At 39.8% G+C, this 14466-nt stretch overlaps 1 protein-coding gene across 7 annotated transcripts in view; it reads left to right on the top strand.

Moving 5' to 3' along the window:
• Uevld (UEV and lactate/malate dehyrogenase domains) overlaps window positions 1-14466 on the top strand; it is a 31720-nt gene that overhangs the window by 11922 nt on the left and 5332 nt on the right. For 3 of the 7 annotated variants that reach the window (XM_027410474.2, XM_027410476.2, XM_027410475.2), the window contains 5 exons: window positions 969-1087; window positions 2577-2679; window positions 6441-6611; window positions 9414-9587; window positions 13271-13334. In XM_027410474.2, coding sequence (XP_027266275.1) covers window positions 969-1087; window positions 2577-2679; window positions 6441-6611; window positions 9414-9587; window positions 13271-13334 — 631 coding nt within the window. Of the gene's footprint in view, window positions 1-968; window positions 1088-2576; window positions 2680-6440; window positions 6612-9413; window positions 9588-13270; window positions 13335-14466 lie in introns of those variants that run through there. The other 4 variants (XR_003484365.2, XM_027410478.2, XM_027410479.2 and 1 more) reach the window with 4 other exon arrangements.

The raw sequence follows: 14466 nt of genomic DNA, 5'->3' as shown, positions 1-14466 counted from the left end.
TGTATGTATGTATGAGGATGTTGGGTCCTCTGGGGCTAGAGTTATAGACAATTGTGAGCTGCCACATGAGTGCTGGGAATTGAGCCCAGGTCTTCTGGAAGAGCAGCCTGTGCTCTTAACCAATGAGCCATCTCTCCAGCCCCAAATAAAAAGTTTTAAATGTTTATAATACTGTCTTTAAAAAGGAGAACCTCTATATAAAACAACATTCAATATAAGACTCCTGTTTTTTCTTGGGGAGGGGTAGTGCAGTGTTGATTAGTTTGAGACAGGATCTCAGGCAATTATGGCTGGCCTCAAACACTGTATAGCTGAAGATCACCTTGAACTCCTTACCTTTCTGCCTTCTTGAAGTTGCTGGGATTAGACATGCACAGAAACGCCCAGCCTCTTCCTCTTACGCCTCCTGCTCCCTAGACTAGGTGTCAGCATGTAACCCAGACACTGCCTCAGTCTCCTGGTTGCTGGGAGATTGTAGTAGTGAGCCGCCATGCTTAGTTTTAGGCTCCTATCCTTGCCTTCATTAGTTCAGCAAGTTGTTTATTTTTTTAATCTATAGAATCAGAGCTTTGGAAGTTTATCTTTAAGAAGATGCTTTTTTGGAGGGAGCGGACAGGGGAACAAGGTCATACTATGCAAGTCTTGAACTTACAATCCTTCTACCTCAACTTCTTGAGGCTGGGATTATAAATGTATGCAACCTCACCAAGTTTGTAAAATGTTAAAGATTTTTTTTGAAGATTTTATTTATTCATTATGTATTTAATATTCTGCTTCCATGTATATCTTCACACCAGAAGAGGGCACCAGCTCTCATAACGGATGGTTGTGAGCCACCATGTGGTTGCTTGGAATTGAACTCAGGACCTCTGGAAGAGCAGTCAGTGCTCTCAACCTCTGAGCCATCTCTCCAGCCCCTTAATGTTACTTTTTAATTCTCAGGATGAACTTTTTTTTTTCCCCCATAGGTGTCTCAGATATAAATTCAAGGGGCTGGACAAATCATGAGAATAAAATACCTAATAAAATTACTGTGGTTGGAAGTGGAGATTTGGGTATTGCCTGCACATTGGCAATTTCAGCAAAGGTATGCAAACCTAGTGGCTGGAAACATATCTATACTTTCATTAGACTTTAACTTTTTTTCCTTTTCCCACTTTTCATGTGTGTGTATGTTGCATATATATATATATATATATATATATATATATATATATATGCATTTTTTTGGCATGTGTAAGTACACATTGTGGTACTTATACATGTGGTTCAGGAACACAAGTGTTTTATGCATGTGGAAGCCTGACGTTGATGTCGGAAATCATCCTCAATTGTTCTTCTATTTTATGCATCAAAGAGGGATCTTTCAGTCAAAGATGCTAGAAGGGCTAGATCTTTCAGCCAGTTTACTCTGGGAACCCCCTCTCTGCCTTCTGAGGCTGCAATTAATTGTGGACTGCCATTTCCTTCCTACATTTATTTGCATGGGTTTCTGAAGATCAGAACTTAAGAGTCTGGATCATTGCCAGGGTTTTGCTAGGCAACCAGCTCTTAAATAGTCTTCCTTCCTCAGCCTCCCAAGTGCTGGGATTACAGGCATTTACTGCCACACTTGGCTTTCAGAGTGTGGCTTTAAGAGCAGTAACACTTGCGTCTCCTAAGAATTGGTTAAAAATGCATAGTCTTCTGCTAAATCTTCATTTTACTACAGGCTGGTGATCAGCGCCTCACAGGTGACTTGACAATCCAGCATAGCCTGAGCCCCCTTCCTTTATGCAGTACTGGGATTTGAACCCATGGTCTTGCCTGTGCTAGGCAGGTTCTCTGCCACTGAGCCATGACCTTAGCACCTCTGAGCCCCCTTCCAAAGCTCTGTATTGTATTGCTTCTTGTCTTGTTTGAAGTGAATACTTGGGTTGATTCTCATTTGAGTATCTATGCATATTGTGTTATTTTTCACATGTACTAGTATATTTGTAGGATGACTTCCATAAATGAGATTAGTGGGATATGTAATTTATTAACTTTTGAATTTCTAAAATGTTTTATTTTTTTATAGAAATTGTTAAATTGAGCTGAGCATAAGTGGCACATGCCTTTAATCCAGCACCTGGGAGGCAGAAGCAGGTGGATCTCTGTGAGTTCAAGGCCACCCTGGTCTACAAATCAAGCTGTTCCAGAACAGCTAAGGCTACACAGAGAAACTAAGTCTCAGAAAAACCTAAAGAAGAGACAAACAATACCAACAACAGATACTATGGCATTAAAAATCAAAGTTCAAGAGGAATAGTAGCATACCTACCTAATATATCATGTTCCCTTTATCATTCATTCCATCAAAAGAAGATATAGTTTGCTTCCTGCGTAAGCCATGTTAGGGCTGGTATTTAGTAGTCGAGCCTGAAGGGTAGTGTCACTCATGTAATGGTGTCTTGTTACACATCTCCTTCATTGCTGTCATGTCACTTTTCATTCTCAAGTAGTCCCCAGGCCTCCTGAGTCTTTCTCAGTGAGCTCCTATTGAGTAACTGGCTGTGTTGGTAGAACATTGTTCTTGTTCTAATTTTTCCACATAGGGCATTGCAGACAAGCTGCTCCTTTTAGACCTCTCAGATGGAACTAACCAGGGGACGATGGACCTTGATATCTTCAACCTGCCTAATGTAGAGATCAGCAAAGGTTTGATTATTCTGTTATGTTACTTGCTCTAGCAAATGAGTCTTAGATTGTTTCTTTATGGAACTGGGAATTAAGTCCTAGTTTTTTTTTTTTTTTCAACTAAATATAAAAATTATATTTTTAATTATATTTTTACTTGTGGGAAGTGGGCACACATGTGCCATAGCATTGTGCACCTTTGAGAGTTGGTTCTCCTCTTACATGTGGGTCCTGGGATCAAACTCAGGTTGTCAAGTTTAGTGGCAGAAGCCTTTTTTCACTGAGGCATTTCTCTAGTCCAGGTCCTAGACTTTTAAGGCTGAAAAGTATAATGAAGATCACCTGTTCCAATTCCCTTGTTTTACACGTTGGGAAACAAAGACTTGGAAATTGGCAGGAGTCAAGCAAATACCATTGGGATTCATTCCAGTTGGTCAAAAGTATTTATTATTATTCTCTGATTTACATCTCCAAATAAGCATTTCTTTGGTGGCTTCCTTTCTCAGAATATATTAGTTCAGAGCACTGACTTAGACTTAGGCAGATGCAGTTTGCATCATAGCTCAGCCACATTATAGTCTGACATTCACATGGTAAATAATCTCTCAACATTGTCAATTCAGTTTTGGATCTGGAGAGATGGCTGTTCCTCCAGAGGTCCTGAGTTCAATTACCACCACTCATGGTGGCTCACATCCATCTATCACAGGATCTGATGACCTCTTTTGGAGTGCAGGCATGCATGTGGACAGAGCACTTTTACATTAAAAAAAAAGAAAAAAGAAAAAAAAATAGTTAAGTTCAGTTTCTCATTTGTAACTGGGAATACACTGTCTGCTGTGGTGCATAGGAGAGTGCTAAGCCAAGACTAACAAATGACACTCAGTTCACTTGGACTGTACTTAAACCACACTTACCATGAGTTCTAATGAGAACAAAAAGGTGGTTGTGCAATAAGTAAGATGTGAAATATTATTTTAAGTTATTTTAGGCAGTTGGTGACATAGAACAGTGGTAGAGGACTCACCTATAGTGTATGAGGCCCTGGATTCAATCCCAACACCCACAAAAAAAAAAAAAAAAAAAAAAAAAGAAAGAAAGAAAAAGGGAAAAAAGTTCCTTTTTGCTGTCTCATCCTTTTTGTGTTTGGGAGCCTCAGTTTTGCTGTTTCTCTGCTGCCCCTCCTACCTCTCGAATTTAGTAGTGACTGTAGGCACCTGCCACCAAGGCTACTTTTAAAAAGGCATCGTTTTGCCGGGCGGTGGTGGTGCACGCCTTTAATCCCAGCACTCGGGAAGCAGTGGCAGGCGGATCTCTGTGATTTCGAGCCTGCAAGTGCCAGTGAGTGCCAGTGTTAGACCCCCTGAAAACTCAGGTTTCCTGGGTCCCAGCCCAGGACCTTGGTCACCCCAATCACCAGGCGGATTTGAAAACTTGCTGCAAACTGCATGAGGCTTTATTATAGTTGTTTAAAATAACGAGCTAACCCCATGTTAGCTATGGTCTTTCACCCACCCGCCATGTCGGATGGCTAGCAAAGACAGCTCAAACCGGCTGCAGAGAGATCTTGTAGGGCAGCTTAAGGGGAGTGTCTAGGGGTACACACAGGCTCAAGATTGGTGTGCCTCCAGGCTTGGAGGGCTTGCCCTGTGTTGATTGGCCAATTGGTTGTTAGGGCCCATAGGCCCTCCCAGGGTGGTTGCTATGCTCTGCTCGTCATTGCTGTGCACTTGTCCATAAAGCATACCCAGAGACGTAAAGCATAGCGCCACCAACTAACTTCTGATTGGTTCCTTGTCACAAGGCAGGCATCTGACCTCTTAGTGACCAAGGCAAGGTTATGGTGAGCATGTGTTACTGTCATGGCTGCTGAAAGGGGCAGCTGGTCCCTTCACCAGGATAGGCTTCAAAACAGTTAGAGAAACCCTGTCTCGAAAAACCAAAAAAAAAAAAAAGGCATCATTTTATAGTATATGTAACATATTATTACAGATTTTTATCTGTAATATTATTACAGATATTTATCTAGGTAAATACCATATTTGGGGATGCAGGTTTAAAAATATCTTACCAGGAATACATAATTTTAAAAACTAATCTATCAAGCCTAGGGAGCTGGCTCAGTGGATAAGATCACATGCTGCTCTTGCAGAGGACCCAAGTTTGGTTCCCAACACCCAGATGAGGCAGCTCACAACTGCCTGTAACTCTAGCTCTTGGTTCCAACAGCCTCCATAAGCACCCACACACGTGGCATACACACAGATACATAACATTAAAAATAAATTTTAAAAATCAAAATAATTAAAGCAGGTCATTGAATAAATGTGTTCCCTAAAACATTTCTGCCAGTTTATAGATAAGACCATCTTATACATGCCACAGTGGCGTGGGCATCTTTTGTCTTTCCTTAGGTCTTATATTCCTTGACTGTTTTTCATATACGTATAAAGCAGTCCCACAAACTAGGATGTACTGATGGTGGTCAAAGGAGTCGACTTGTCTGTCTGTTCTAAAAATAGTACATCACAGTTCAGCAAGCTTTCCTGTCCCTGGAGGAGACAATTAGTTTGTTTTCCTCATCTGAGAGAGCACTGTAGTTGCTTTAAATGCCATGTAAGGCCCCCTGGGGAGCTGGATACTCTCTTGTGTCCATTGTTCCCAGCCCTGGAGTTCTTAAGGGACCTTTTATCTCTCCAGATCCTGTAGGAGAGACTGTTTAGTCTCTAGAGGAAGAGGCTGTCAGGACCTAAGGAAATCCTTTTTTTTTTTTTTTTTTTTTTTTTTTTTTTTTTCCCTGTGTGTCTCATCAGCCATTAACTGGTGAAATAATTGAAAAAGTGAGAGAACAGAATCTTTGGAAGAAATGTACAGTACATGACATGGGACTTGCCGCCAAGTAGGGACTCAGAATTACTGTGAAAATGAGGACAGTTTTAGCATTCAAGGTAGAGGAAGCCACAGGAGGAAAAGGAGAAGGATTCTAACAAATTGGATTGAAGCCACGGTGTAGTGTTGTAAATTGAACTGGTCACTGATTTGATTTGGTTTGGCTTTTTGAGACAGGGTTTCTCTGTGTAGCCCTGGCTGTCCTGGAACTTGCTTTGTAGATCAAGCTGGCCTCAAACTGAGATTCACCTGCTTCTGCCTCCCAAGTGCTTGGATTAAAGGCCTGCACCATCACTGCCTGGTGGTTACTGACTTTTCTAACCTCTCCAGCTACCAGTTTTCATTTTTCCAAGGAGGGCTAATTTAATAGCATAGCGTCTGAAACCAGATTTCTTGGGCCTGAATTCCAGCCCCTCTGCTGACTTACCTGTCACTTCACTTCTGTGCTCAGTCCTCCCCAGGTTGTATCACAGTCCCTTTCAAGGAATCCTGTGACTTCTAAGTTCACAGCACAGAAGCCAGTGGCTGTCAGCCCATTTTACCTGTAGCATATTACTCATTTCCCCTTTAAGAATTGTGAATTACATAGAAAATTCAGTCTTTGTGTACTGTGCTGGCTCTTTCTAGCTTCCTGCCTGTCTTGTTATGTATCCCAGGCTGGCCTCCAACTTGAAGCCATTCTGCTTCTACCTCCCAAGTGGTGGATCACACACAGCTGTGTACCAATGTGTGTAGCCCTGGGATCTGTGCTGTTATTCTTCAGCATTCTGATTGGTAGCTATAGGGGCATGTATGCCTAAAGGCTCTCTGTTCACAGAAAGAAACAGTTTTTATCATTTACTAGCATTAGTTTATACTACGTTGAACTCAGACTGTTTCTTTTTGTTCATCAGATTTGTCTGCCTCTGCTCATTCCAAGGTGGTGATCTTCACAGCCAACTCTTTGGGTGGTTTTGAGTCCTACCTGCATGCCGTACAAAGCAATGTGGACATGTTCAGAACTCTTGTCCCAGCTCTGGGACATTACAATCAACATGCTGTCTTCCTTGTTGCGTCTCAGCCAGGTAAAAGGCTTTATTTTAAATTCAAATGATGGTCCAAATCATCAGTATAGTTGCCACTGCTGATTTAAAAAAAAGCCAAAGCACTGTGTTATATAAAGGGATATTCAATAAGACTCATATTACAACGAACAGTACATATGTGTATATTCTGTCAACAGTTAATTCCTTATAACTATTATTACTGAGGTTACAGCAGGTTACAGCTCAGCTTTTCATTAAGTGTTGCCAAGAGAACCCGCTCTCAGCAGGTCAGAGAAACTGGAGAAGAGGTGTGGCATTGGCGAAATTTCGAACACACACAGGAGACTTTTCTGAGGGCCAAAGCTTAATCCCTCATTAGTGTTTTCTCTCTCTGCTTTTTCTGTTCTGGATTTCCCCCTTATCCCTTTTATACCAGCTAAAACAGATCTCTATGCAAGGAACAGTTACATATTTTCCAAAAACAAATTAAAATCTTTACATAAGAAGAAGTCATATTAAAAATCTCAAGTTAGGGGGCTGGAGAGATGGCTCAGAGGTTAAGAGCACCGACTGCTCTTCCAGAGGTCCTGAGGTCAATTTCCAGCAACCACATGGTGGCTCACAACCATCCATAATGAGATCTGGTGCCCTCTTCTGGTTTGCAGATATACATGGAAGCAGAATGTTGTATACATAATAAATAAATTTTTTAAAATCTTTAAAAAAAAATCACAAGTTACATGTTTTCCATAGAAGCCCACAAGTAGTTAAACATTTTCCATTGTACTAATTTTCCCACTGTAACATCTTCACCCCTGATTAACAAAGTTTTTAGCAAGCCAAGTATATTTCAGCCACTTCATTTTGTACTGGAAGGTGGCTATTTGTGGTTTTAATGTAGCAAATTTCTATCCTATACAAAACTTTAAACAAGTGATTTGGCTAACCATCTATTTTTCTTTATTCTTTACACACAATAGGGTCATTTAATTTCCTTTCACAATTTTGTTTTTTCCAAGATGCATACCAACACCTGTGATTAATTCTGTAAACTACATTACCAAGGAACTCAGACCTAACCTTGAGTCATATTGCTTTCTTTGATCATCAGCCTGTTTTTCCGCAGGCAGAATTCAGGGGTCTATCACTCATGAAACTTCCTTGTTCTTATTTTCTATCCTCTGCAAATTTCACATCTAGCAAAGGGGAAGGTGACTTCTAACCTATTTTTGTCTTTTTTGTGTCTCTTATTGGAGCCATAGGCAGAATAGCCTAAATCTTTTTCTTAGTCATCTTTACTAACTGTCCCCAATCACTATCTTTAGGCTGATTCAGAAAGTTTAATTAAATCATAGATTCAACTAAGCATCATTGCTCTCATAAAATCATCTTCATTATGATCTGTAATTAAATTGCGGTGAGGAGTGGGATTTTTCTCATGAAGCAGTCACACTGTGCTAGATACTGTGGGATCCTTTCACATAATAATCACCATGCCAGAAACAACAGGACACGGCCTCAGCAAGCAGGAGGAAGCACAGCAGAAGCAAGGGGCATTAGACAACCCCCCCTTCCCCACCCAGGAATTTGCTTCTTCAGGGTTTGTTCATTGTAGCTTTGCTATTCTGTGAATTGAACTCCAGAAGTTCCCTTGCTGACTGCAGCTCCTCTGACATGGCCATGTGGTATTATTTTCCAGTGAAAAAAATGGTTAAAACCCAAAAAAAACATGCAGTGAAATTAATGTGTAAGATATCTTAAGCCCCCAGTGTTCCAGAGATATTAGGAAACGTCATTGTTCATTTAAAGAAACGTCTTTACATTGGTTTCTTTTGTGTGTGTGATTGTGTACATACGTACACACTGTGTGTGAATGTCAGAGGACAGCTCTGCTTTCACCATGTGGGTTCTGGGAATTGGACTCAGATTGTCAGGCTTAATGGCGACAACCTCTACTTCGCCATCTTGCCCACCCTCAGCATCATCTTTAACATTTTATATTTTGTAAATTGTTTAAAGAAATGTTTCCAAAGAGTTAGGTGGTTTGTGCTCAATCAGTTGGGCTTGTGTTTGAAATGTTCCAGAGTTCTGTGTTTCATTTATAATTGTCAGAGACATTGCTCTCTTTAACTCCTGGGAACCTATTGAACCTATTGTTGTATAAGAACAAGGGGAATTGTGAGGTTCTTTTCAAGGTGCTATAGTCATATATATAGTCTCATATATATATATATATATATATATATATATATATATATAGTGTGTATTTTAATTTAAGCCTAACCATAAAAGGAATTTATCAGTGAAATGAGATTACTGGGCTGGGGATATGGCTTGGTGATACAGTACTTGCCTTGAATGCATGATGCCCTGGGTTCAAGACTCTGCACGTGAGCATACACACACACACACACACACACACACACACACACACACACACACTACCAGTGCTTTGTTGAAATGAAATTATTATTTTCCTGCTCTCTATACCCGGTTTTCACTTTTCTTGCTTAACTGTTCTGGGAACTTATTTATTTTCTACCCTTATGTTTTATGAGAAAATCATATGAAAATGCTTTAACCTGGTTAGTGTTTCCAATACACTTTATAAACATACTACCAGCTATGTAATCCCAATACTTGTGAGCAGAGAGAAAAAGATTGGGAGTTCAAGGCCAGCTAGACTAAATAGCAAGAGCCTGCCTCAGGACGTGTACTGCTTCAGTATGCTTAAGACTTCTAGAGGCTCTTACCTCTTCACTAGTGAAACAGTAATTTCCTTGTGAGCTAGGATAGAAACATTTTTAATCTTTAAATTGTCTTTCTGTGTGTAACATTTAGTGGAAATCATGAGCTATGTGACATGGAAACTGAGCACATTTCCTGCAAATAGAGTGATTGGGATTGGATGCAACCTGGATTCACAGAGATTACAATACATTATTATGAATGTTTTGAAAGCACAGACTTCAGGCAAAAAAGTATGGGTTGTTGGTGAACAGGGAGAAAACAAAGGTAAGTACATTATTATTAATTTTGCTGCTGCTGCTCTGAAAGTCACAACTTTCAGATCTATTTGGGACCTAAGAATTCGGGAGCTCAGTGAGTGCCTTCTGTTAACCAGACTTCAAGAGGATCATTTGCTGGCTCTCTCTCTCTCTCTCTCTCTCTCTCTCTCTCTCTCTCTCTCTCTCTCTCTCTCTCTCTCTGTGTGTGTGTGTGTGTGTGTGTGTGTGTGTGTGTGTGTGTGTGTGTGTTTTGCTGGGAATTGAATCTAGGAAATCAAGTGTGTTAGTCAGGTATACTACCACTGAACTAAACCTGGCCCCGGTTATACTCATTTGTTTTCTTGGAGCTTAAGAAAAGACCCCTTAGTCAAATTTTATATTTTTAATTGAATTTTGGAGTCTAGAACTAATTTAAAAGTTTTAATTTTCCATTTAAACATTTCAATACACCTGAAGTATTTAGAAGTCCCCATTACTCTCTGCACATCTGACTCTGTTGATTTTTCCTAAGCTTGCTGTTTCTTCCTAAATGCATGCCTCCTGTTAGTTCGTTTCTTTTTTCAAATAAATTTTCAGCCTGTGGCCTTTTTAACAAACTACTTCTCTTCCTGTCACAAAAGCATCACTTCAGCTCCCTGTATGGCAACAAAAACAAAACCCTTTTCTTCTCCTGAATGAAGGCTTTCTGTATTAGAGTTGCTTTACACCTTGTTCTATGTTGTAAAGCCAGGCTGGTCAGGGGCTAGCACTGCAGCTGCTGCTCTCAGTTAATCACTTCCACCCATGTAACAGGAGTATGAGTGTCTACAAGGTACAGCATACTCTTTGATTAAGTATTATTTTGGTGATAAGACATTTACACATATGACAATGGTTGAAATCATTAGGAAAAAAGGAATACTGTACCAATAATACCTCGAATGATGGTAAAGGCAGTCATTGAACCGTTGGAAGAATGTTGGAAGAATGGGTGGAATTTGAATAGATAGTAAAGAATGGTGAAAACATTCCAGGAATAGGAAATCAGAACCAGGCAGAGGCACTAGGCAGGAACTGCCTACAGATGGTGTTAAAATATGGACACTTGTGCATTCTCTTTATATATATATATATATATATATATATATATATATATAGAGAGAGAGAGAGAGAGAGAGAGAGAGAGAGAGAGTTCCCCTAATGAGATGATGTAGTTTTTCATGTATAATATTGAGTTGAATAAGAACATTTCGGGACAGTGGTAAGCAAATCTTTAACCCCAGCATGTGGGAGACAGAGACAGGCAGATCTCTGCGAGTTTGAAGCCAGCCTGGTCTACAAAGTGAGCTCCAGTACAGCCAGGGAGGTTATACAGAGAAATCCTGTCTCAAACCCCTCCACCCCCAAAAAAGAACATTTCAAAGTATATTATGTTACATAGGCAGTACTATGTAGTTACTACTTGACCTATTCCTCCTTTATAGTGTGATCAATGAACTATTCCTAGTAACAACAAAATAGATGCCTATTTGTAGTAACTTACAAAATCACAAAAATATACATATATATGTGTGTGTGTGTGTATATATATATATAGGATGGTGTCATTTAGTAAATGTGGCTGTTTATCTTCATCTAGAATGTCTAGTTGAAGGAAGGAAAATAATTTAATATAATTTGAGTTCTTTAACAATTTAAAATCTCTTTTAAAATTAGTTTTTTTTTTATTAAATGGCCTTTTATCTCAAATGTAGGGATTTATAGCATGTCTCTTTTTTTATAATTTATTTAACTTTATTTTATGCACATTGGAGTGAAGGTATCAGATCCACTGGAACTGGAGGTACAGACAGTTGTGAGCTGCCATGTGTGTGCTGGGAATTGAACCTGGGTTCTCTGAAGAGCAGCCAATGCTCTTAACCACTGACCCATCTCTCCAGCCTTGAGCATGCCTCTTTTTAAAATTTATTTTATGTGCATTGGTATTTTGCCTGTGTATCTGTGTGAGCATGTTGGTTGGAGCCTGTAGTTACAGACAGGTGTGAGCTGCCATGTGAGTGATGGGAACTAAACCTGGGTCTTCTGGAAGAGCAGTCAGTAGTATTCTTAACCACTGAGCCTCAAATGTAAGGATTTATTTCAGAAAGTTCTGATGATCACCTGTGTTGCCTAAGATACTATGGTGACCACTGATGACCCATCTCCTGGAAGCTTGGAGCTTCATGTAGGACCACAAGACAGGATAAGCTTATTACCAAGAGGCAGTGAAAACTTAGGGAATAGACATGGTACTTCTAACTTCTGTTCTCAGCTAAGAACCAGAAACAGAAGAATATAGAAGAATGCAAATTGGGATTATGTAAATACAGTGTTATAATATTTGACATATATGTGTATAAATATATATAGAGAGATCCATGTGCAAATTTTGAAACCTAATAGAGCAAGCACTCATGAATGTACACTCAAGTCAGGAGCATCATGAGCACTGCTGGAGGAAGCAGCTCACACTTCTCAGGCCATTGTCCTGCTTACTGTCTAGGAAAGCATCAGATGGCTCGGTTTGTCTTTTACAGTGCTAGGATCCATTCCAGGGATCCTTGTTCTTACTGGACAAACTCTAACCACAGACCTACATGCCTGGTTCTCACTTTTGTTTAGTCTTCAATGCCTGCTTCATGGCTAGGTTTCCTTACATGGCCCTAAAGGCAGAAATGGATCAGAGGCTCCCTCTGCTGGCTGTATAATTGATACCAACTGGTAATAATTTTTGCATAAACGACAACAGTAATATGATAGAATTAATTTTTTTTTTGTTGTTGTTTTTTTTTTTTTTTTTTTGAGACAGGGTTTCTCTGTGGCTTTGGAGGCTGTCCTGGAACTAGCTCTTGTAGACCAAGCTGGTCTTGAACTCACAGAGATCCACCTGCCTCTGCCTCCCTAGTGCTGCGACTAAAGGCATGGGCCACCACCGCCCGGCTATCAAGTTATTCTTTAGTCAGTGTGCTGCCCAGCAGAACAGATGACAAGTGCTTATAGCATTTGAAAGCCTATTATCTGCAGCTGCCTGGGGCAACACCTCTTCTTGTGCTAACAGTAAAGTGGCCCCTGTGGATCTTTGCTGATGAATGAGAACAGGTAAAGAAGCCACAGAGTAGACTTTAGGGATCACATTTTTAGGAGATTTAGGGTCAAAAACTTTCTTGGCCCAGCACAGAAAATTGAGTGCTATCAATTGAAAAGTAACTGCTCGGGGCTGGAGAGATGGCTCAGCAGTTAAGAGCACTGACTGTTCTTCCAGAGAGAGGTCCTGAGTTCAGTTCCCAGCAACCACATGGTGGCTCACAACCACCTTGAATGAGATTGTTGCCCTCTGCTGGCATGCAGGCAGAAGACTGTATACATAATAAATAAAAATCTTTTAAAAATGCAAAAGAAAAGTAACTGCTCTTTTAAAAAGATCAATTTCCTTCCTTGACTGGTTGTCACACCTCTTTTTTTTTTTTTAAATCAGCATTTCACTGTGTAACCCTGGCTGTCCTGGAACTTGTATAGATCAGGCTGGCTTTGAACTCAAGAAGAGTTATCTTTCTGCTTCAGACTCCTGATGGCGGTAATTAAAAGCATAAGCCATCACTCTCAGTCATATATCACATCTTAGTCTTAAGAAAATAATTGGCAAAATATAACTAATTCCTTGTTTAATTTTAGTGTGTTCATGGAGTGGCCCAGACGGAGTAATGAGTCATAGCTCTCAGGCAGAGCTGTCCAGCAGGTAACAGTGCAAATTTTTGAATATCCAACTAAGTCACGTGCTTGGTAGCTGCCCAGGCAGCTGTGTACACAGCAGTTCTTACCAGGCTCCTGTAAGCAGGATTAGCTAACAGGAAGTATGGACGTGCCAGGAGCAGTGCTGTGCAGTCCTGGACTTTTAGGGAGTGCAGTTTGCCTCCTTTACAACATCCAGTCACCTAATGCTGTTAGTGTGAAAGAGGACTCATCTATGCAAGCACCTAGAGATGGATATAGACTAAGTACATATGAATACATTTGAAAATCAGTCTAAGATCAAAGGTTTTCATATTCTTATCAGAGGGTTGTGTAGCACACGGTCACTATCTGGAGGCCTTCTGGGGTTTGTCCCATACATTGAGATAGCGAACAGATTATTTTCAGACTATTTGTTATTTCTCCATCACACATAATACTCTCTTGGAGTCTGGCATGGTAATAAAGCATAGATTTGTAACTCTTCAGTTTGTGAGTTTTAGCACATGTAACAGTAGTGAGAGAGGGAATGTAAAACAAAACTGCATTATTGTATTATAGCTTCTTCTATTTTTTTTTTTTTTGGTTTTGTTTTGATGGTGCTGGCTATTAAACTCAGAGCTATGGATATGCTAAGCATGTGTTTTACCACTGAATTATGCTCCCTGTAGTTTTTAAATGGAATAAATTTAGTTTTAACTTACATACTTTTTTTTTTTACAAAAAGTATGCCTTTTATAAACTTCAGATTCCACAGCTGTTTATAAAGTAAAAAGTTGAGATAATTCCATCTTCTAGAAACAACTAGTTTAATGTCCACATACCTCAACTTTGTAATATTTCTGCACATATAGTGTTCATTTATAATAGATTATACTATCTGTACCATCTTGCAGCCTCATTAATTATAAAATTAAATAAATACCTTTCTGTATTGTACATGTAAGTCTGCCTTTTTTTTAGGATTTATTTTATATGTATAAAGATTTATTTGCATTTATATGTGTATACTACCTGCGTGTCTGACACATGTGCAGGCTAGACCAGGATATCAGATCCCCTGGAACTGAAGATACAGGCAGTTGTGAGCCACCAGTTGGATTCTGGGGACCAAACCTGGGTCTCCTATGCCCTTCACT

This window comes from Cricetulus griseus, chromosome 3, assembly GCF_003668045.3.
Source record: "Cricetulus griseus strain 17A/GY chromosome 3, alternate assembly CriGri-PICRH-1.0, whole genome shotgun sequence".
Lineage (NCBI taxonomy): Eukaryota > Metazoa > Chordata > Mammalia > Rodentia > Cricetidae > Cricetulus > Cricetulus griseus.
This window is presented reverse-complemented; position numbering and strand designations above follow the sequence as displayed.